This window comes from Camelina sativa, chromosome 13, assembly GCF_030686135.1.
Source record: "Camelina sativa cultivar CO46 ecotype springtype chromosome 13, ASM3068613v1".
Lineage (NCBI taxonomy): Eukaryota > Viridiplantae > Streptophyta > Magnoliopsida > Brassicales > Brassicaceae > Camelina > Camelina sativa.
In genome coordinates this window covers 4998764-5021423 of record NC_141892.1, presented here as the reverse complement: position 1 = coordinate 5021423, position 22660 = coordinate 4998764, and the positions used below count along the sequence as shown (strand labels likewise).

Genomic DNA, 22660 nt, shown 5'->3' with positions numbered 1-22660 from the left:
TCCATAACTTTGCGATATTAGAATTGAAGTGGGTTTCAACTAAACTAATTAGCGATAAAGAATTCATTACAAGCTTCAAACAATTAAGATTGTTCTCACTGAGAAATATACTACAGACACAAGGTGATTACAGTCAGGTTCGCTCTATTTTGGCTGTTTTTTTTTTTCTTTTTTTTCCTTTTCCGGTAAAGTTTACGCTCTGTTTTTACATTACAAATGTCACAGTCCAAACTTCTTAGGCCTGAGGTAAGTAGTTCCTTTCTTCAAGCCAGGACCTGAAATCTGTTGCTGCTGCTTTGCCCTTTTCCTTTTCTCTTTCTCTTTGCTTCTCACTTCCGACTCCGCCTGATCTCTTCTCAGTTTCTCCATCTCTTCCTCCATCGCTGTTTTCTCTTCCTTCTGCTTCTTCTTATGCTCCAACATTGACGTATCCGAGTCTTTGACCGAGAAGAACATAGGGCCTAACTCAGCTAGCCAATGTGGCTCAACCGATGTAGCACACTGCATGTACTCCTTAGTGGTCAAGATCAGTTCATGGTACACCACATAATCCGGTGTGTATCCCAGACCGTACAGTGCACTGCTCGGGTGCAAATGGCAAGGCATCCCGGTTCTACAGTTCACATACTCCCCAACACCTTTTAATCTGGCTGAGTTGTGGAAATACGCTGAACAGATGGCTTTTCTCACAATATCCCAATCCGGTCCACATGACTTGAGTGGTATCTTTAGTTGCTTGAGGATATCCAGAAGCTGGGATCTTACCTCTCTAGCTTTTCTCAGACCCTTGACTTGAAGGTAATGGTCATTGCACCAGTCTCCTCTATAGTCATGCTCTTTCCACTGTTGATATACATTCAATAGCGTTAAATGATCTGATTCTGGCACAAAAAATTTCTCCCTTGCGGCATCACTCTCTTCTGCTCTTTCTTTAGGTCTGAAGAACACTGAAGGTACTGAAAGCATTGACACGATCGTCAGAACCTCGTTTATGCAATCAAGCCGTTCACCCATTAAGAGCATCTTCGCAAGAGGTGGATCCAATGGGAATTCCACCATCTTCCACCCGAGATCAGTTAATCCTCCAACATTGCTAAGAGCACCCAACACCCAAAGCTGGTACATAGAGTTGAGGATGTTCTCTTGTGGAGGTGGATCCATGAAATCAAAATCTAACAAGTTGTCTATTTTCAACGACTTCAACAACAACACAACATTACCCAGATTTGTACGCTGAATCTCTGGCACGGGACTTGGCAACATTTCATTCAAATAAGCACTCTCAGTATACAGCCTGTAACATGTTCCCGGCCCTGTCCTTCCAGCTCTCCCGGCACGCTGATCAGAGGCTGCACGACTAATAGGGAAAACTTGAAGAGCATCCATACCCATTCTAGGATTAAAAACCTTCATCTTTCCATACCCCGTGTCAATCACATAATATATTCCATCGACTGTCAGTGATGTTTCAGCAATATTGGTGGCAACAATGCATTTACGGGCTCCATCTTCTGGTTTCTGGAAAATCTTAGCCTGCAAGTCAGCGGGTAGCTGAGAGTATATTGGGAGAATAAGTAGGTTTGTGATTTCTCTGTTGGACGATGCAATGAGCTGTTCCATTCTCTCCTTAAGTGAAAAGCACGCTGCTTCAATCTCATCTTGCCCAGTCATAAAGATGAGAATGTCCCCAGGTGGGCTCGTTATGTGAATCGTCATAACTTGTTTAACAGCAGCTTCAACATAGTCTTCACAAGGAGATTTAGAGTAGAGAATGTTGACAGGGAAAGTCCGCCCAGGAATGTTGAATACCGGAACACTGCATTACCAAAGCAAAAACACGGTCATATAAGAATTCAATATTTAGATTTGGTTTATGTAAATGATAACGGTAACCTACCTCCCAAAGAAATTGGAAAACTTTTGAGCATTAAGGGTTGCTGACGTGACGATCAATTTGAAATCACGACGCCGAGCCACAACTTTTTTCAATATTCCAAAAAGGACGTCTGTGTTGAGTGACCTTTCATGGGCTTCATCCATCACCACCACACTATACAGAATCCACAACAGGAATTAGCACAGCATTCTACTTAACCCAGTTTATTAAGTATTATCTATCAGAGGTAAGGTTGGAGCATACATACCGATACTTATCCAAGTCGGAATCTTTCAGGGTCTCTCTCAGTAGCACTCCATCGGTCATGTACTAAAATTTCAGAGGAAAATATGGAGTTTCAGAAAAAAAATGTGTTTTCAGGAAGTGCAGATGCAAAAAGCACGATACCTGACAACTAAACCAGAATCATCAAAAATAAGCAAAAAGCAGTTCATTTCTTGAGAACACCTTACCTTGATAACAGTGTTTGGACCAGTTACATCTTCAAAACGAATCGCATACCCCACTTTATCACCCAACTCGGTTTCCATCTCTTCGCTAACTCTCTTTGCAACACTCATGGCTGCTACACGCCTTGGTTGGGTGCAGCCTACTACACCATTTATAGTATAGCCGTCCTCGTGAAGATACTAAAAAAAAGAAACAAATTAAGTCAGTGTTATAATAGTTACATAACTGTGCATTAGAATATGGATTCATAGAATGCCAAAGTAAGGGAGCAACCTGTGTGAGTTGAGTGGTCTTTCCCGAACCAGTTTCGCCAACCACCACTATCACCTGGTTTTCTCTAATTACCTAGAGAATACAGCAAAAACCAGATGAGTAGACGAAAAGATAAAATTCAAAAAACAGTAATCCCCTGAGGGTTTCCTAATAACAATGCATAATGTAATCCAAATATCAAGACCCTCAAAAGGAAAGACCACCAACCTGCAAAAGTTCATCTCTAACAGAAAATATGGGGAGGTACTGTCGTTGCTCTGCCATGGTCTTTGATATGGCAAAATCACTCACAGCTTCTCCCTTCTTCATATGTTGTGCAAATTTAGCCTCACCTTTAAAATCTACTTCACCTTCATCACCAACTACAGCAGTATCGGCATCAATCTGCAAGATGATCACAGAGTCACAATGTGTCCAACAAACATACTATCAATATAGAACCAAAAACCATTTGGGGCATTACCTGCTCAGCTGATTTTTCAACACCAAGGATATTACCAAGATTAGAACCTGCAAGCTCCCAGAACCGCTGTCGTGATTTATGCATACTTTGTTTCTCCCGAATTTCTTTGACAAGACCTGATCCTTTTCGTGAAATTATTGCCATGTCTGATGTGGGATCCTTTATAGGCATTACTGGCTCCGCTTGCTTTGTAAAAACGACTCTTCCATCAAGGAAAGGAGGCTTCGTATCTGCAATTATCCAAAACATAGAATGTTACCTCCTATATTACATTATACTACTCTTTAACCTTGTTTTATGGTTAATTTTGAGCTATTGTAGTAGTCTACATACCATGTACAAGAAGAATTGCTTTCCGTTCTTCTTCGCTATCAAACTCAGTCTGAACTTCTGTGCCTCTAACTGCTCCAGATCTGAGAAGCTGGCGGTCTTCCCACTGAGCATTATCCGCATTAAGCTGAGAATATTTTTTACTCTGCGCAAGTGACATTTTGCTACCATCCCTTCTGACCTGCATTACAAACATTATAAAGCATTCAACATATGAGTATACTACATTTCTAAGCAGCAAAAGTCAGAATGTCAGGAAAAGAAAGATTGGTGAATTGAACAATGCGAAATGGCACCAATAATCTGAACTTACATAATCAAAACAACATAATCTAGCTTAAGTATATTTAATCAAGAGCAGTAAAAGAAGATAAAAGATTAATGCTTCAGAATAAGATAAAACTGGATAATATATGCAAAAAGGACAAGGAAAAGCCTAGCCATAGATAAGAGATCAAATATAAGCAGTGTCAAATAAAGCGTTGTACATAATAAAGCGTGCGTAATTAAAATAGATAAAAATACCAATCTCTTTGCCAGCTCAGCTTCCTTCTTCTGTAGCGAAGCATCATCTCCAAGAAAAAAGGATGCACTGTCCGCATCAAACAGTGAGTTCCCTTCGTCTGTATCATACCTGTGAAATGAGGATCATCTAGTTCATACAAGCTTAATAAAATCTAGAGATTGTTCGACAAATTAATGTGAAGAGTGCTCAGTTCATAAAACATTATTGATTCACAAAAATTTAGTTTCCTGCCTCTGTAAAAAATAATACTTACCATGCACGATCTGACTGAATATCCATCTCCTCACGCATTGTTTCTGTGATCTCATGTTTAAATTCCTCAGCTCCTTGCGATCTATCCTCATCTAAATGCCCCTATAGAAGACATAACAACATGTAGCACAAGTATTATTAAAACCAAACAATTTTCCTAATGCAACAGAACCATAATCCTCATCAATATTCTTCAAGCAAGCTTGACAAGACATGGGGAAACAAAACGGAAATTCAGATCTATCTAATAACAAGTGGCATGACCATGGGTGCACAGTGACATTTAAGAATGCATACCTCATTTGTCAGATCACCTTCCCTAGAGTAAGCAGGTTGATTTGATCTTCCACCATACCTAGAGCTTGAGGATCTGATAGACGATCCAGAAGCCCGAATAGGAACAGGAGAAGGTGCACCAATATCCCATGGAGAGGCAGAAGACACTGCGTGAGAATAAGGACATGGTAATATTCTTTGTTAGTCTTTGCTCGTGTTGCAAATAAATAAAACAAACTTACAAATATTAAAATTCAAACACAACATACTTGTTGAACGTGGTGTATCCAGCCATGGGGAGGCTAAACGAGCATCAGGTGAAGCTGCAGCTAACATGGGTGATGGAGAAGGCTGATGTCGCTTGCTGTAACTAGATTCTCTATCTCCGTGAGGACTATCTTCCCATTCCCATTTTCCATCATCCCAGTCTGATCTACCTGCACTCCACAAAAAAAGGCCCAATAAGTGTTGTGTTTGTGACACTCATCATGCTTCTGGGAACAAAAAAAACAGACACAATTGTAAGGAGATAAATGTAGTGACATTAATGTCAGCAAGCTCACAAATTTACAGCTTTATAAGATTCTACAATCTCTTGCATACCTGGAGTCCTCCTATCGCTATTGTATCTTCCACGCTTTTCTCCATGATAGTCTCGGTCACCTTGGCGATAAGACTCCCTCCCTCGGTAGTGATCCATCTCACCATAAGTGTTTCTCTGTCTTGACCGCGGAGTTTCACTTCTGTCACGCCTATGTTCATCTCGACGTCTATTGTTATCAGCTCTCTCGTATCTAGAAGTACTAGATAAACTCCTGGGAGTCATGGAAACCTTCATTTTGAAAGGTGAACAATATATCAGAATACTAAAAATCGTGTTGCAAGTAGTGTTAAAGATCAGTTAAGTCAATAGAAAAAGATAGATAACGCGAGGCAAAATAATGATTTCATTATTTGGATGGAATTGACTTACATCTGAAGTTGCAGCATTCTCTGTAGTCACGGTACTTTCTGCAATTAAAAAAATTTCATAAGTCATAAGCACAAAAGCTAAGAATAAAACGAATGAACGCAAATTTTTCTCTTTACCAATATTCTTCTAGGTAATCCACACATGCTAAGGAAGCAAAATGCATAACTATATCAACTAATGGATTAACTAAGAAATCACTGTAATCTAGAGTTTGAGAGTGACTGTTCAAACTACATAGTCATGAGAAATAAAAAAGTACCTTGTGCAGTCTCAGATCTTGAAGACTTCTCTCTATATCGTCTGCTGGAATGGTCATGTGCTGTGGTTTCAGCTCCATGATCTAATCCTGATGCATCAGACTTATCCTCTTCATCAAAAGATGATGTAAAGGATATTGTTGACTTCTTGGGGACCTTAAAATCCCCCTGGGTCTTGGCATTCTCCCTTTTCTCAATAGCCCTTACATCCAAACCTACAAATTTGTATATTTAATCAGTTAATATAGTGTTCCAAAACAATTCAAGCTGAATGCTTTCAACAATTGGATTGCAAAAAAAAAAAAAGTGTACAAATTTGAACTCATACCTAAACGAGACTTCCTCTCAGGAGCTGTAAAAGTCAATTTATCATTCACAGGGACACCACCACCACCGGTTTCTTTCTCGGTTTCTGACGTGTCAGTAGTTTTGAATGGATCAACCTATATCAAAAACAATACAATCATTGCTTGTCCACAGTAAGAGTAAGTTCCTCGCGAACAAAAAAAAACCTAAAAAATCCGAAATTGGCAAAATCAACAAATCCAATTGCAAATAGAAACTTACCCCCATTATTACTCAGTGGACGGATTCAGCACAAAACTCCCAACAATCTCAGCAAAAACCCCGAAATTAACCACCGGTTCGCCGTTCGACAACAACTTCTGATGAGAACAATAACTTCCCCTGGTTTCTTAGGGATTCGGGTCGTTCAACTCTTCAGAGTGATTCCAGAAGCTTCTATCTGAATTTTCCAATTTCGATAACGTGAAGAGCTTCTTCGAATCAATATCTATCTCGCCAGAGTCGATCGTTTCGAGAGCGCGAGAGAGAGAGATATGTGGTAGCCTAGAAACACGATCGGAAAAAAGGATCACCGCCGGTGTTAGGTTACCACACGATTAACGCGATTTCATCACGCGCGTGGGATTATTATCATACTGTAAATAAGGTTTTGAATCAGAAGATTGTTTTACATAATGGGCCCTTATTATTATTACCCATGGGCCTTTTACCATAAACGCACCTACGCCGACGTATGTTTTTTCTTTTCTAATTTTTTTTCTTTCTTTTTTGTCTCAACACAACTTAATCGATAAGAGTACTGTATGAGGCTGGTTATATATCGACAGCAACGTTACTTGAGCTAGGCTGGAAAAGTGATAGTGATGCTGCTCTCCACAAGTTGTTCAAGACTTGCAATATCTTGATTCAATGGTTGGAAGAGACCATGATTGCAGTTGCGTCAAAGCTTGGATAATCATAATTCATAAATGACATGTTTAAAGCTAGCCCATGTTATTTTGACACAGAGAACTGTAGACTCTGTTTCACATCGTCGATGTACGTTTCGTTCTCATTCTATTTCACCAAAACCCAAAGTTTTTCTCATTTGATCCATGAAACCAATCGGGTTCAAACTGATCTAACTATTATTATATATGCAATCACACTTGTTTGGCACCGAAGTGGTGATGATGCATCGTAGAAAACAGAATAACTTAAATGTTTTAAGACTTTTAAGTTATTTTTTGGTAAACAGCAAGTTACCGAGTTTTCGTCACTAAGTGTAGAGAAAAATACGACTTCGTCAGGTATTTGTAAAAAAGACTTGACTGAAATCGATATGCTAAATTATCGATATGAATACTAATATATAATACTCGAAGTCTCTTAATTGTTGAGTTTTTTTTTTCTTTTCTATTTTGGGCTCAACAACAACTTTTCCATCAACCACTAGTTGAATGAACACAACGTTTATTTGCATCTCCAAAAGATTGCACCAAACTCTTGAGTTCTTTAATTTGGTCAGTGTTTTTTCTTACAAGTTCCTTCTGCTTTTCTTGTGTTCTCATTAGATTTTAGAATATGGGTCAGGCTTTGTCTTTAAGACAATATCAGCATAAAGTTAAACACTAAAAAAGATAGTAGTATAATCTAGGAATAAGATCTAACGAAAACCAATAATATAAAACTACATCAATGCATCAGAGTTTAACAAAAAATTCGGTTGATTTAGTATTAACACTCATTTGAATTATTATTATTTAAAATATTAAAGCTTATTTGTTAGGTGAACCAGTTTAACACTGCGTCAAATCCTCTAATCTTGTTTAAAGTAACGGTAAAAACATTGTCGACGTCAAACAAAACGGTAAAAAAAAATTGAAAAAAGTAATGACGACGAGTCGTATAAGAGCATCATTACTGAGAGTTTCTCTCATCGATACTCTTGTTATTGGGGCCCAAAAGTCTAATTAAAAATTCATTTTTCAGTCCATTAATAAGAGAAGCGATTCTATGGGAAGGAATTAAGGAACGCAGTAAGCAACGCGACGTGGCCTGTTATGATACGTAGATGGGTAAATATAAAAGAATTTTTTTTTTCCCTTTTCTTCTTTCTCTCTTTCCCGATCCTCTCTCTTCTCTCAATCCAAAAGGCGATGGAAGCCGATTCATCTTGAAACCAGAAAAATCAGTCGATTCACCTCGTTTTCCATGGTCGATGCTCTCAGTGCTCTTGAGATCGTAAGTCTTTCTTCTTTCCTCTATTTGCCGCAATCGCCGATTCATATGAAACTCGAGGGTTGTTGGTGTTAGGTCGACGGTGGTTGCGGCGAGGATGTTGGCCAGAATTATGTCTGGTCTCACTTTGGGTCTCATGTCTCTAGGTCTCGTTGAGCTCGAGATACTCCAACGTAGTGGTACTCCAAAAGAGAAGAAACAATCATGTAATCGATTCTTAGTAATTGCTGCTTGATTCAATCAATTGATTTGGATTTTGGTTTGAACTTGGTTGTGACTGGTTTATTTGGTTAGAATTTGGTTGTGAACGTTAGGATGCAACTGAATCTGAAACTTTAAGTGAACCTTTGTTAGGAAGTAGCGAACCTTTGTTAGGAAATAGTAGAGATGGGTACAATGAGGTTAGTGTTTCAGTTTGTGTTTGTTTTTGAAAAGAGATGAGAAGAGGAACCCTTTTTTGTATTATTATCTGTTGTGTGTCTCTTAGAAGCGTACTATGGAGGATTTTTGGGAAGAAGAACGCAAGAGACAGCAAGTTCACTGGACATTAATCTTTTCTCCATTGATTGCACAATGGGCTCAGTGGATAGGTATGAAAATTTCTATCTTTGTTTTGATTACCGATGAAGCTTGTGTTAGGGTTGGTTTTGTTTGATTGATTTCTGTTTGCATGGATCTGTTCTATGATCTTGTGTAGAATTTAGGGTCAAATGCAAAGCTTTTAATTTTGATATTTTTGCTGCATTATGAGAGTATGCTTTTGCTTGGTGCCTCTAAGTCTTTGTATGTGGTTTAGTAGGAAGCCTACTTAGTAAATTGATTACTTTCTCTTATGGTCTCTCTGTTTCTCAACTGCTTGGTTTTGTTGTTCCTTCAAATTTTGTTGGTCTTTTGTCTAGTCTTGTTGATCACGAGAGAACCCAATGCAGAACAAGCCAACCACTTACAACAATGCACTTCTCGTTGGACTTTGTCTAGCCTTGTCACTACTTCTTCTGCTTTACAATCGTTGAAGTGAAGCTATTTTTTATTGAAATCACATTGCTTTTGTTTTACGACATGTACACTTTGAAACATTTCATCTTTTTTTTTTTTATGTTGTGTTCTTGTTGAAGCATGTTTTTGATTAATCAAGCCTGTTTTTGATTAATGTAATATAAATAATTTTAAATAATTAAAGTTTGATAATTAATAAACACAAATTAAAAAATTATTATTTAAATGTTTGAGTAACCTTCTTTGGGGTTCTCTAGTAATAGGCTGATTTTGCTTAAGTTTTCTTAGGGTTCCTTTAATTAATTTAATATTAATTATATAATTAATTAATATGAGAGTAACTTTGTGAGTACTCCCCACTAATGATGGTCTAAGGTCAAAGAAACTATTCAAGTTTTAGGAAACCGCTAATCACTTTTTATTTTATTGGAATCTTCGACTTTTTTGAAATTCCAAATACTCTTACGAAACTACCCTTACTTTGCAGAAGTAATTACACTGTGTGTCCCAATGAATAAATTTGGAGTAACTCTTCATTGTTTCCACCGAGACGAAACCGACATTGCACCAGTTCAAACTTGGTGGTGTTACTGTAATTAAATGAGAAACAGAGCCTTTATGTGGACACGAACGTCGAAAGTGTCCTTTTTTAAAATTTCCTTTCTTTTTTTTGTCCATTAAAGCGGTGCTAAAAAAAGGAAGATAAAAAATAAGAAAAACACAAAAAAAACATTCATTCAGGGCTCATGTGTCTCTCTCTTTTCTCTCTCTCTCTCTCTCTCTCTCTCACTTTGCGTACTTAGCAGCTAAGTAGAGCTTAAAAGTTTGTGGCTGCTTTGCTCCGTCACCGTCATTGTTAGGGTTTCTGGATCTCTCTGTAAGTTTCTTTCAATGTCGCATCTCTGTATTGTTGATTTTAATCTGCTCTGTGTATATGGCTCTTGTCTAATGAGTTTTGTTTGTTTCGAGGAGGAGGCGGAGGAAACCTTTTAAAAACGACTTGACCTGGAGGTTTTAGGGTAGGGAGATAAATGTCTGCTTCGAGAGGCGGTCCTGATCAAGGACCGTCACAGCCTCAGCAGCGGCGGATCGTACGAACTCAGACTGCTGGTAATCTTGGAGAGTCATTCGATAGTGAAGTTGTTCCTTCGTCCCTTGTTGAGATTGCCCCCATTCTTCGTGTTGCTAATGAGGTTGAATCTAGTAACCCTAGGGTTGCTTATCTCTGTAAGTTCTTCTGAATACCCCCCTTTCCTATTTAATTACTTTTTGCTATGTAATTTGTTCTCTGATTTTGGTTCTGCTTCTCTCCCTTAGGTCGGTTTTATGCTTTTGAGAAAGCTCATAGATTGGATCCCACCTCTGGTGGAAGAGGTGTTCGGCAGTTTAAGACTGCACTTCTACAGCGTCTTGAAAGAGTGAGCATTCTTATTACTCTGCTTCGTTCCTGCATGTGGTCGATTTGGACAGCTAGCTAGCTACTGATAGTTATAGGAAGAACTCTTGGTTTTTACCACTGCTCTTTAACAATATGTGCTCTACTGTTTCTTTGTTTTCTTTCTTTTGCAGGAACATGATCCAACACTGATGGGCAGGGTTAAGAAGAGTGATGCTCGTGAAATGCAAAGCTTTTATCAACATTACTATAAGAAGTACATTCAAGCTTTGCACAATGCCGCAGATAAGGCTGACCGGTATGTCTAACCTACTTAAAATGTCTTTGTTTCCCACTTTAAGACGCAGATTAAGTGTTCTATCTGTGTTTGAGAGCAGCAAATTCCCTAACTGATGCTTTGCGTGCTATTGATTTTCAGTGCTCAGCTGACAAAGGCATACCAAACTGCCAATGTTTTGTTTGAGGTGCTGAAGGCTGTTAATCTGACACAGTCTATTGAGGTTGACCGGGAGGTATTGCAACTTTTTAGTCCTATCTTGTTTTAGTAATTTTACCTTAAAACATTTATCTTTTCCATCTCTTGTGCAATGTGGCAATGAAGTATATTGTTTCCAGATTCTGGAAGCTCAAGATAAGGTCGCAGAAAAGACACAGTTGTATGTCCCCTATAACATCCTACCTCTTGATCCTGATAGTACAAATCAAGCGATTATGAGATATCCTGAGGTTAGTCGTCTTTTTCTTCTACTGTGGGCACTATTATATACTTTTAACATGTTATCAGCAGGTAATGTAATCTTTGCTGCAGATCCAAGCCGCTGTTCTTGCTCTCCGCAACACTAGAGGTCTTCCTTGGCCAGAAGGTCACAAGAAAAAGAAAGACGAAGACATGCTTGATTGGCTTCTAGAAATGTTTGGATTTCAGGTAATTTTTCTAGTTCTGTGATGCTTCCAATTTCAATAAGCTTTTGTTAATCTATAGATTCCTGAAAGACAATGCAGCTTTTTTAGGAGCACCCGATCTTGTTACTTGCTAACATGCATTTATTCATGTGTTGTTGCTACGGTTCTGCAGAAAGACAATGTGGCTAATCAAAGGGAGCATCTGATCTTATTACTTGCTAATGTACATATAAGACAATTTCCTAAGCCTGATCAGCAGCCAAAGGTTTGTACCTTAATTTTACCTCTGTTGGAAGACCACTTTTATAAATTTTTGGTGTGTTCATGCATATATTTTATTTTTTGTCTTCTCTCAATTCACTTTTCCTTTTCCAACCGAGGAGGGTTCTTTGCAGTACGGTTTTTTGCTATGAACATATATGTAACTGCATATTTCTATGACCATAATATTTGATACATGTACTATCAAATTTGTCCTTTTGTTTGTTCTCATTATGACAACCCATTGTGCTCTCACAGTTAGATGATCAAGCATTGACAGAAGTGATGAAGAAGCTTTTCAAGAACTATAAGAAATGGTGCAAATACCTTGGTCGAAAGAGTAGTCTTTGGTAAGGGAATTGTAGACACCTTTACTCGATTCTGTGTACTTTCTACAAAGTAGCTAAGAATATGAATATAAAAATAAATTTTAGAAACTGACTCGAAGGAGATATTATATTCAGAAGCAACAGTGGTTTCTGTGTATTCTTTATGAGCAGAAAATAAATTTCTTGTTTGTGGCTAAATATTTATGCAAATTCTGGTGTCGAGAATCTTTTTCAATGTATGCTCTGCTTGTAGGTTGCCAACCATACAGCAGGAAATGCAACAGCGCAAGCTATTGTATATGGCTCTGTATCTTCTAATCTGGGGTGAAGCAGCGAACTTGAGATTCATGCCAGAGTGTCTCTGCTACATTTATCATCATGTATGTTTCAGTTTGCAAGTCTTCCATACTTCGTGCGTGATTCTTGTTTTTTAATACGTGTCTGCCAGTGCTAATATTATGGTTTACTGTCATTTTTTATCGTTGAAAGTTTATATCTTTGTTGTTTATATTTCTGCCAAGAAGCTATAACTTGCTAGCACAATAATAAATTTTCATTGAGTCTTGTTTTCAGGGGAAACATGTGTCATGTGTATATGTGCTCGAGTTGATGTATTTCTGATGAGAGAATGTCAATTGATATTGTTTTCCTTAGACATTAGAATTTTATTAGAATATAGTGACGGTTATAACATGCTTGCTTTTGATTATACACAGTTTATTTTTGCTATGCGTTCCTAAATGTGATATATCTATTCTTCCTACTCTATTTCATGCTTTGGCAGATGGCATTTGAGCTCTATGGTATGCTGGCTGGGAATGTTAGTCCTATGACTGGGGAAAATGTGAAGCCAGCTTATGGAGGCGAGGAAGATGCATTCTTGAGGAAAGTTGTGACTCCAATTTATGAAGTGATTCAGATGGTATGGCTTACATTTCGAGTTTTTTTCTTTTGCTTTCAGATTTTTTTTTTGCTTACTTACGTAATTTTACCGTTCACAGGAGGCTCAAAGAAGCAAAAAAGGGAAGTCTAAGCATTCTCAGTGGAGGAACTACGATGATTTGAATGAATACTTTTGGTGATGATATATATATATATATATATATATCTAGCTGCTTTCACACAATCGTAAAGGTCCTCATAAGTGGTTTTTATGATTAATTAAATATGTTTTTCTACATTGCAGGTCAGTTGATTGTTTTCGATTAGGTTGGCCAATGCGAGCTGATGCTGATTTCTTTTGCCTGCCTGTTGCTGTACTCAATACAGAAATAGACGGGGTACACAATAACTACACATCTTCTCTTTTCTTATCTACATTTATTTTTTCTTACGGGAATCTGTTACTCCGATCTAGTTTCTAGGTGGTGTGGTTTTTAATACCAGGAAATCTATTCTCTTCCTGCTGAATTTTGTTTATCCGATGATGTCTACCACTTATTGCCATTTTTTTTCTTTCCTATTTTTGTTATCATATATCACAGGATAACAGCAAGCCTACTGTTGCCAAGGATAGATGGGTGGGGAAAGTTAATTTTGTTGAGATTCGTTCCTTCTGGCATGTCTTCAGAAGTTTCGATCGAATGTGGAGCTTCTATATTTTGTGCCTTCAGGTATTACTATCTTTTAATTTTAACTGCCCCTCTTTGGAGCCGGTGTATTCAAGAAATGCTTATTTTCACAAACAATGACTTTGATGATGATATTTGTTGGAAGGCCATGATTATTATGGCCTGGGATGGCGGAGATCCAAGTTCAGTCTTTGGGGCTGCTGTATTCAAGAAAGTTCTGAGCGTGTTTATCACAGCTGCAATAATGAAGCTTGGACAAGGTTGGTTAATGTCATTGTTCAATACTTTCATTAGTTTACTTGAGTGACGAAAGCTCATCTTCTAGAACTATTTCTGCAGCTGTTCTGGATGTGATCCTTAATTTCAAAGCTCATCGAAGCATGACACTACATGTTAAACTAAGATACATTCTGAAAGTCATCTCTGCTGCTGCCTGGGTTATTATTCTGCCAGTTACTTACGCCTACAGCTGGAAAGATCCTCCAGCATTTGCCAGAACTATCAAGAGTTGGTTTGGGAATGCCATGCACTCACCTTCACTATTTATAATAGCTGTTGTTTTCTATCTGTCGCCTAATCTGCTCGCGGGTGTAATGTTTCTTTTCCCTCTGCTACGACGGTTTCTCGAGAGGTCCAACTACAGAATTGTAATGCTAATGATGTGGTGGTCTCAGGTACTTCACCTCTTCATTCAGTTTGTGTTCTTGCAAGAAAAACTAATGACTAAAAATATTCATAATGTGATTTGTTGCTGATGTGACTATTATCAACCTTTTTTTTTTACCTCGCAGCCTAGACTCTATGTTGGCAGAGGAATGCATGAGAGCGCATTTTCCCTCTTCAAGTAGGGTTCTCTTTGTGACATATGCATCATTGGATTTTAGTTATTGGTGCAAGTCCTCTGTTCACTTATGTCTCTTTACCTTTCTCTTGCGTAGATATACCATGTTCTGGGTGTTGCTTATCGCAACAAAGCTGGCATTCAGTTACTATATTGAGGTATTTGTTTGTTGTATCTAGTTTCTGGTAATTATTTCACTTCATGATTGCTACAATTTTTGGAGTCTGATAAATTGGCATTGCTCGCAGATCAAGCCTTTAGTTGCCCCAACACATGACATAATGAAGGCCCGTGTGACTAATTTTCAGTGGCATGAGTTCTTTCCTCGTGGTAATTTATTTTTCACATACACTACTTGATTCCTGGAATGAATATTTATTATTTTTTCTCTCTCACCATTTCTACTTAATGTGCGCAGCCAAAAACAATATTGGTGTCGTTATCGCCCTCTGGGCCCCGATTATTCTGGTAAGCGTGCTCAAGTCGGACATGTCTCCATGTCCTCTCCTGCTTTGTGCTGTTGCTAATTTTGATCTCTGCTCCATCTTGCTGCAGGTGTATTTTATGGATAGTCAGATTTGGTATGCTATATTTTCCACAATATTTGGAGGTATTTACGGTGCATTTCGCCGCCTTGGAGAGGTATGCTGTTTCAAGATAATCTAACTGAAGATGAGTTAGTTTTTTACGTTGAACTTGAGGTTTCCCTCGTAATTGTCATTGATGATCTCTAAATCCTTACCTTTTTCATTTGTTACAGATTCGTACACTGGGAATGCTTAGATCACGGTTTGAATCACTGCCTGGAGCTTTTAATGACCGTTTAATTCCAGATGGAACGAACCAGCAAAAGAAGAAAGGATTAAGGGCAACTTTATCTCATAACTTCACGGAGGATAAGGTTCGTTGAACCCAAATGAACTGCTATGATGTCCGATTCTTCTCATTGACTGCTTGTACTGAAAGCTTACGTACTCACAGGTACCTGTTAACAAAGAGAAAGAGGCTGCAAGATTTGCACAGTTGTGGAACACAATAATCAGTAGTTTTAGAGAGGAAGATCTTATAAATGATAGGTAAGCTTTATTTGTATGCCACATATCTAGCTACACGAGACTGTGGACCTCAAAATTTTGAACTAACGTTTTACATTTGGACTGTTCATAGGGAGATGGATCTGTTACTTGTTCCATATTGGGCCGACCGTGCTTTGGATCTCATACAGTGGCCTCCCTTCTTATTGGCTAGCAAGGTTTGTTCTTACAGGAAAATATATTATAATTAATCTGTAGAATTCTCTGATATTTGATATTTGGCTGTAGATACCAATAGCATTGGATATGGCAAAAGACAGTAATGGGAAGGACAGGGAGCTCAAGAAGAGGATTGAGAGTGACACTTACATGAAATGTGCTGTCCGTGAGTGCTATGCTTCATTCAAGAATATCATAAAATATGTGGTTCAGGGAAACCGTGAAAAAGAGTAAGTTTCGTTAAGTTATTGGAACCATAGCGTCTGAGTACTTGCTTTTGTTTTTACATATCTATTTCTGATTTTGATAATTGCAAGTTCGCAACATATACTATATTATGACCAACTTATATCTTTGGTATTCAGGGTGATAGAGATCATATTTAAAGAGGTTGACAAACATATGGATACTGGGGATTTGATTCAAGAATACAAGATGAGTGCTCTTCCTAGCCTCTATGATCACTTTGTCAAGCTGATAAAATATCTGGTAAATGCTCTTCCTGCGGTACTGTTTCTTTTTAAAAAAAAAGAAATTTACGCAATTTTTTTCATATGGTCTAATATCTTCGTTTTCTTATCCCTTGTAGCTAGATAATAAGGAGGAAGATAGAGATCACGTTGTAATTCTCTTCCAAGACATGCTGGAAGTTGTAACAAGAGACATTATGATGGAGGATTACAATATATCGAGGTTGGCAACTTTCTATCACAATATCTCTGTAGCTTGGTTAATCAAAATCTTATAACTCTAGTTGTCTCTGTAGCTTGGTAGATTCGAGTCATGGTGGCACTTGGCATGGGGGAATGATCCCTCTTGAACAACAATATCAGCTCTTTGCATCCTCAGGTGCCATTAAATTTCCTATTGAACCAGTAACAGAAGCTTGGAAAGAGAAGGTTATGCCACACTGGGTTATATTTAAGTTCTAATTCTTCAGTCTTCATATGAGTTGCTCTCAAAAGTTAAATGCCTGTATGTGCAGATCAAACGAATATACCTTCTGTTGACTACTAAAGAGTCTGCTATGGATGTCCCCTCTAACTTAGAAGCAAGAAGACGGATGTCTTTCTTCTCAAATTCATTGTTCATGGACATGCCTATGGCACCTAAAGTTCGCAACATGCTATCATTTTCGTAAGTCATTCTGTATTTAGTTTTAATTCACCACTTTGAATTTAGATGCTCACTTTGATTGGTTCTTCTCCTAAATTTCCAGTTAAATATATATTTGTGGAGTTGATAGTTCCCTCAAATTTGTCCCTTATGATAACAAATATAATATTTAGAACTGTTGTATCAAATATAATACTTATTTGATTGAAGTATGACTGCTTTGTAGTTTTTCGTAACTGAACTGGCTGGGTAAAGTTTATTATGTATAATGATTTGCTTTTATTGAAGTGTTTTGTAACTGAACTGGTTAGGGTTTTTCTCTTTGCTATTCTTATTGTAGTGTTTTGACTCCATATTACACTGAAGAGGTCCTCTTCTCCTTGCGTGACCTGGAAACGCCAAATGAAGATGGGGTTTCAATCATCTTTTACCTACAAAAGATTTTTCCAGGTGAATTTTGTTTATATGCTGTTAACTGTAGCCTTAATTCTTGATTTACGTATTGAATATGACCTCTTATCTTTAGATGAATGGAACAATTTCCTGGAGCGGGTGAAATGCGCAAGTGAAGAGGAACTTAAGGAGTCTGATGAATTAGAAGAGGAACTTCGTTTGTGGGCTTCATATAGGGGTCAAACTCTGACTAGAACTGGTATGCGCTTTTGGTTAATGTTCTTTCCAGTGGAAAATTAAGATGAATACAATGGAAACCGGTTGTTAATCTTTTGATATTTGCAGTAAGAGGAATGATGTATTATCGAAAAGCATTGGAGCTTCAGGCATTCCTAGACATGGCTATGCACGAAGGTAATCTTCTCTAATTTATATTATATGGCTAAGGGCATAAATGAAGTCATGCAACTGATTGTTGGTGCTGACTCTTTCTAAAATTTGCTTCTTTAGATTTGATGGAAGGTTACAAGGCTGTAGAACTAAATTCTGAGAACAATTCAAGAGGTGAAAGATCACTCTGGGCACAGTGCCAAGCTGTTGCTGACATGAAGTTTACATATGTTGTATCATGTCAACAATATGGTATCCATAAACGATCTGGTGATCCTCGTGCGCAGGATATATTGAGACTTATGACAAGGTGTCCAGAACAATCCTATTTTGTTTTCTTTTGTTAACTTGTTTGAACTCATGGCTTTGCTTTCAATTGGCAGATACCCTTCTCTCCGTGTTGCATACATTGATGAGGTGGAAGAACCAGTGAAAGACCAGTCAAAGAAAGGGAACCAGAAAGTGTATTATTCTGTTTTGGTAAAGGTGCCTAAGTCAACTGATCATTCTAGCCTAGCACAGAATCTGGACCAGGTAATGCAAAGCAATCTAATACTTGTGTCACGTTGTAGATTCTTCAATTTATTATGCCGTTCAATGTTTTCGTGTAAAATAAGCCCGTCCAGAAGGTGCTGCTAATGCTGAAATTTTTACTGAATTTCTTGGTAAAAGCTGAATAAATGTATCGTATAAAAAGTTTAGCTAAATGGCAACCTAATGTCATACACCTTTGTTTTGTCTTGATTCTTACATGGATGTGTATACTAAAATTTCTCTGCCTTCTAGGTTATCTATAGGATTAAGCTTCCTGGACCTGCTATTCTTGGAGAGGGAAAGCCAGAAAACCAAAATCATGCTATCATTTTTTCTCGTGGAGAAGGTTTACAGACAATTGATATGAATCAGGTATGCACTTGTTCTTCTTCTATTTTTAACACCTAAGTATTATCGAAACTGCAAAGATAGAGTACAATAGCCGGAAGAAAACCAGAAACAGAGCCTGCAAATTCCAGTTAACTGACTCCGGAATCTCAGGAAACAAAGCCACGAGTTTATAAAACTCCTGGAGGCAAAAATGCCATTTTCATTATTAAGTTCCTTATGTTGCCATTTTCATTCAGGATAATTACATGGAAGAAGCGTTAAAAATGAGGAATTTGCTCCAAGAATTTCTTACAAAGCATGATGGTGTTCGTTATCCATCCATTCTTGGACTTAGGGAACATATATTTACTGGATCGTGAGTCTTTTAGCATTTTCATCTTTTTACGGGTTTCTTCTTTAGCTCAATAAAATTTGGTAATCTCTAAGAATAATTGGTGTTGGCATTTCGCAGCGTTTCCTCCCTTGCTTGGTTCATGTCAAATCAAGAGACTAGTTTTGTTACCATTGGTCAGAGATTACTGGCAAACCCTTTGAGGTAAGTGTGTGTTCTGATATCAACTGTAATGATGATTGCACATGATTTTATTTGTTCTCATTCCCAAATCAAAAATCAATGTTCTTTTGCTCCTATATAGGGTTCGTTTCCATTATGGTCATCCAGATGTGTTTGATAGACTGTTTCATCTAACAAGAGGTGGTGTTAGCAAAGCATCCAAGGTTATCAACCTCAGTGAAGACATATTTGCAGGTATATTCTACTCTTGCGTAGGACTATCTGTTTCTCTCATCGACTCTCTTAAGTGAAGTCCTCGCTGATGGATTTCTACTATTTTGTATCGATCAGGATTCAATTCTACACTTCGTGAAGGAAATGTTACCCATCATGAATACATACAAGTTGGTAAAGGAAGAGATGTCGGTCTAAATCAGATCTCTATGTTTGAGGCTAAGATTGCTAACGGCAATGGAGAGCAGACATTAAGTCGGGATATTTACAGGCTTGGACACCGTTTTGACTTTTTCCGGATGATGTCATGTTACTTCACCACTGTTGGCTTTTACTTCAGCACCCTGGTATGATTTCGTTCTGTTTTTGTTAAGGCAAGTTTCACACAGGTAGTTCGGATCTGATCCATTTTCTACTATTTTCACAGATCACTGTTCTCACTGTCTATATCTTCCTTTATGGACGTCTCTATCTTGTTTTGAGTGGGCTCGAACAAGGTTTAAGTACACAGAAAGGCATCCGAGACAATACACCTTTGCAAATAGCTCTTGCTTCACAGTCATTTGTTCAGATTGGTGTCCTGATGGCTTTACCTATGCTCATGGAAATTGGATTAGAGAGGGGTTTTAGGACTGCCTTGAGTGAATTTGTGCTGATGCAGCTTCAGTTGGCTCCTGTGTTCTTTACGTTCTCTCTTGGGACAAAGACTCACTACTATGGAAGGACGTTACTTCATGGTGGTGCCAAGTATAGGTCCACAGGGAGAGGTTTTGTCGTCTTTCACGCTAAATTTGCTGATAATTACAGACTCTATTCCCGGAGCCATTTTGTAAAGGGACTTGAGATGATGCTGCTGCTCGTTGTGTATCAAATTTTCGGAAGTGCTTACAGAGGCGTCCTTGCATATCTTTTGATCACCGTATCTATGTGGTTCATGGTCGGGACTTGGCTTTTTGCTCCCTTCCTCTTCAATCCTTCTGGTTTTGAATGGCAGAAAATTGTTGATGATTGGACTGATTGGAATAAATGGATAAACAACATTGGGGGTATTGGTGTTCCGGCAGAAAAAAGTTGGGAATCGTGGTGGGAGGAAGAGCAAGAACATCTCCGACACTCTGGAAAGCGTGGTATAGTTGTTGAGATTTTGTTAGCCCTGCGGTTCTTTATCTATCAATATGGGCTTGTTTATCATCTCACGATTACAGAGAGGACTAAAAACTTTCTGGTATGTAACATTTGTGTTAGCTCTTGATATTGATATTGATATTCTCTTATTCAATCACTAAATTTCTTCTCTATTCAGGTTTATGGAGTATCATGGCTGGTGATTTTTTTGATACTGTTTGTGATGAAGGTGGGTTTACTTGATATATCAATTTCTTGTTAATGTCTCTTAACATCATCATTGGTCAATGATCATAATATCTTTGTTGCTTGCTTTCCTCAGACTGTTTCAGTCGGAAGGCGGAAATTTAGTGCGAGTTTTCAGCTGATGTTCCGGTTGATAAAGGGATTAATATTCATGACATTTATCGCAATTATTGTGATATTGATCACACTGGCTCACATGACGATACAAGACATAATTGTGTGTATCCTTGCCTTTATGCCCACAGGTTGGGGGATGCTCTTGGTAAGTAAAAGAAAAAAAGTTATTTGTTGATGAGCCTTATTTGAAAGAAGTGATGTGTTTGTTTTGGAATAGAAAGAAGATAACAAGTAATGTGTGTGTTTGTGTGTTGCAGATTGCGCAAGCGTGTAAGCCGGTGGTTCATAGAGCAGGATTCTGGGGATCAGTGAGGACACTGGCTCGTGGTTACGAGATAGTAATGGGACTGTTGCTGTTCACGCCAGTGGCGTTCTTGGCATGGTTTCCATTTGTGTCGGAGTTCCAAACGCGTATGCTCTTTAATCAAGCTTTCAGTAGAGGTCTTCAGATCTCTCGTATCCTTGGAGGACACAGGAAGGATCGCTCTTCTCGAAACAAGGAATGATTCATCTCTTCATTGTGTACTGCAGCGCGATGTTAATTTATCCGTCTTTTGGATCTTACTTGTTGGTACTAGTAGCGAACTCTTATGGATTTACTAGTGTTAGTTAAATGTAATTTAGTTTTCGCCCTTATCGCGAGCTTAGGTAAACATTGTAGTACTCATCCGTGTATTAGACGTAATGTATCATGGAGTGACTGGTTAATTTATTCAGATCATCCAATCCCTTCGGTTAGGTTACTCGTAATTTCAAATTTTGTTTTAGGGAAAACTCATTGACCCAATACAATACAACAGAGAAGACGATTTGAGGATGAAGATGAGGAAGTAACAATTTTCACAACATACGATGACAGCAAAGCTTTCAGAATGCACTAGCCTAACTAGGGTTTTCAATAATGGGCCGAAAAGGAAAGCCCACAATGGAGAAACCCAATTTGCCTTGCTTTGTTTCGGCGAAATCCAAAAAAATGGCGGGAGATTGACAGAAGGAAACGTGGCGACCACAAGAGGCTCCACGAGACATATGTACGAGGATGATGATGATGAGTTTTTGTTTTGTCTGGCTCGTTCCAGCTCCAGCCTGTAAACGGTAACCTCTGTGTCTGTACAGATTGAAGCTAATCCCTATAATACATAAAGACAATGAAATGACTGATTTGCCCGTCAAAGCTGTGAAAAAACGAGGGCAAAACCGGGAGTTTCTTCTTATTAGACGACGACGACAGCTCTCGTCGTCATCACTCTTGTCTCGACTCTTTTTTTACCATCGAACAAAGAGGTTTTTGTTTTTTGAAATGGCGGCGATGAAATACATAATAGTCATCATCCTTCTTCTTTCGTCAACACTAGTTGCTCACTCTTCTTCTACAAGATGTAAGTCATTTACATTTTTCTACAAACATTCTCGTCTTCCTTCATCGTTTGGTTATATATAAGCATGATGAAACATTGAATCCTCTCTGGGTTTTTTTTGTATCTAGCTTTCTTTTGGTTAGGAGAAACACAAGATATGAAAGCCATGAAAAAGGTAATCTTTTTCTTACAAAGCGACTGTTTTTGAAGTGATGAATGAACAATGGTTTTTTCCAAAAAGAAAGAAACTTTTTTTTGTTTTCTAGCTTTGCATTTTTGATATTTGTTTGTATCTGTATTCATGATTTTGAAGCAAGATTGATTAATTTATATATTTGTTTGGAAAACAGGAGAAGGAGATAGATGGAGGAACAGCTAATGAAGTTGAAGAAAGACAAGTGCCGACTGGATCCGACCCTCTCCATCATAACCACATTCCTTTTACTCCATAGAGAGATACATTCCTCCTTTTTATTTATTTCTTCTTCTGTTTCACATTCATGTTGACATATTAGTTTGTAACAGCTTTC

The 22660-nt window shown here is 38.1% G+C and overlaps 3 protein-coding genes and 1 long non-coding RNA gene across 6 annotated transcripts; 3 read left to right on the top strand and 1 right to left on the bottom strand.

Moving 5' to 3' along the window:
- Positions 1-23: 23 nt before the first annotated feature.
- On the bottom strand, positions 24-6795 carry LOC109124491 (pre-mRNA-splicing factor ATP-dependent RNA helicase DEAH7). Its single transcript, XM_010455054.3, has 17 exons — positions 6265-6795; positions 6026-6140; positions 5700-5912; positions 5441-5478; positions 5071-5299; positions 4737-4904; positions 4489-4634; positions 4193-4293; positions 3939-4047; positions 3417-3594; positions 3084-3313; positions 2828-3004; positions 2621-2692; positions 2350-2526; positions 2145-2206; positions 1898-2050; positions 24-1816 (listed from the first exon to the last, which is right to left on the bottom strand). Exons 1-17 carry the CDS (start codon positions 6268-6270, stop codon positions 220-222), a joined length of 3771 nt encoding a protein of 1256 aa, XP_010453356.2. The 5' UTR covers positions 6271-6795; the 3' UTR covers positions 24-219.
- Positions 6796-8113: 1318 nt separating this feature from the next.
- On the top strand, positions 8114-9411 carry LOC147929220 (uncharacterized). Of its 2 annotated transcripts, none has more exons than XR_015578875.1 (3): positions 8114-8226; positions 8299-8813; positions 9153-9411. It is a non-coding gene; the product is annotated as an uncharacterized LOC147929220 (long non-coding RNA). The 2 variants fall into 2 exon arrangements; XR_015578874.1 differs by having other exon boundaries at positions 9123-9411.
- A 355-nt stretch (positions 9412-9766) lies between these two features.
- Positions 9767-21498, top strand: LOC104735288 (callose synthase 3). Of its 2 annotated transcripts, none has more exons than XM_087480503.1 (43): positions 9767-10096; positions 10192-10446; positions 10537-10637; positions 10789-10913; positions 11034-11127; positions 11231-11341; positions 11424-11540; positions 11691-11783; positions 12038-12129; positions 12362-12488; positions 12893-13030; positions 13110-13186; positions 13295-13388; positions 13593-13721; positions 13825-13939; positions 14019-14353; positions 14471-14523; positions 14618-14678; positions 14769-14850; positions 14939-14988; positions 15076-15162; positions 15281-15421; positions 15502-15596; positions 15688-15772; positions 15843-16003; positions 16139-16262; positions 16363-16466; positions 16540-16672; positions 16759-16910; positions 17230-17339; positions 17416-17541; positions 17628-17696; positions 17793-17982; positions 18056-18206; positions 18459-18578; positions 18794-18912; positions 19009-19092; positions 19193-19305; positions 19402-19631; positions 19712-20509; positions 20588-20638; positions 20732-20917; positions 21030-21498. In XM_087480503.1, exons 2-43 carry the CDS (start codon positions 10251-10253, stop codon positions 21276-21278), a joined length of 5868 nt encoding a protein of 1955 aa, XP_087336629.1. In that variant the 5' UTR covers positions 9767-10096; positions 10192-10250; the 3' UTR covers positions 21279-21498. The 2 variants fall into 2 exon arrangements, with proteins under 2 accessions (XP_087336629.1, XP_087336630.1); XM_087480504.1 differs by having other exon boundaries at positions 9822-10096; positions 10189-10446.
- A 297-nt stretch (positions 21499-21795) lies between these two features.
- On the top strand, positions 21796-22660 carry LOC109128414 (uncharacterized). Its single transcript, XM_019234652.2, has 3 exons — positions 21796-22151; positions 22259-22305; positions 22481-22660. The coding sequence occupies exons 1-3, from the start codon at positions 21926-21928 to the stop codon at positions 22580-22582; spliced, it is 375 nt and encodes a 124-aa protein (XP_019090197.1). The 5' UTR covers positions 21796-21925; the 3' UTR covers positions 22583-22660.

Bases quoted from the DNA above. Each gene is read 5' to 3' on its own strand.
- LOC104735288 (XM_087480503.1), top strand. From the start codon at position 10,251: ATGTCTGCTTCGAGAGGCGGTCCTGATCAAGGACCGTCACAGCCTCAG. The intron at 11,541-11,690 runs GTAATTTTTCTA...ACGGTTCTGCAG, and splicing joins TAGAAATGTTTGGATTTCAG to AAAGACAATGTGGCTAATCA. The intron at 15,597-15,687 runs GTAAGCTTTATT...GACTGTTCATAG, and splicing joins GAAGATCTTATAAATGATAG to GGAGATGGATCTGTTACTTG.
- LOC109128414 (XM_019234652.2), top strand. From the start codon at position 21,926: ATGACTGATTTGCCCGTCAAAGCTGTGAAAAAACGAGGGCAAAACCGG. The intron at 22,152-22,258 runs GTAAGTCATTTA...TTTTGTATCTAG, and splicing joins TCACTCTTCTTCTACAAGAT to CTTTCTTTTGGTTAGGAGAA. The intron at 22,306-22,480 runs GTAATCTTTTTC...TTTGGAAAACAG, and splicing joins ATATGAAAGCCATGAAAAAG to GAGAAGGAGATAGATGGAGG.
- LOC109124491 (XM_010455054.3), bottom strand. The intron at 5,300-5,440 runs GTAAGTCAATTC...TTCAAAATGAAG, and splicing joins AGAATGCTGCAACTTCAGAT to GTTTCCATGACTCCCAGGAG. The intron at 4,905-5,070 runs GTATGCAAGAGA...TGTGGAGTGCAG, and splicing joins TAGCGATAGGAGGACTCCAG to GTAGATCAGACTGGGATGAT.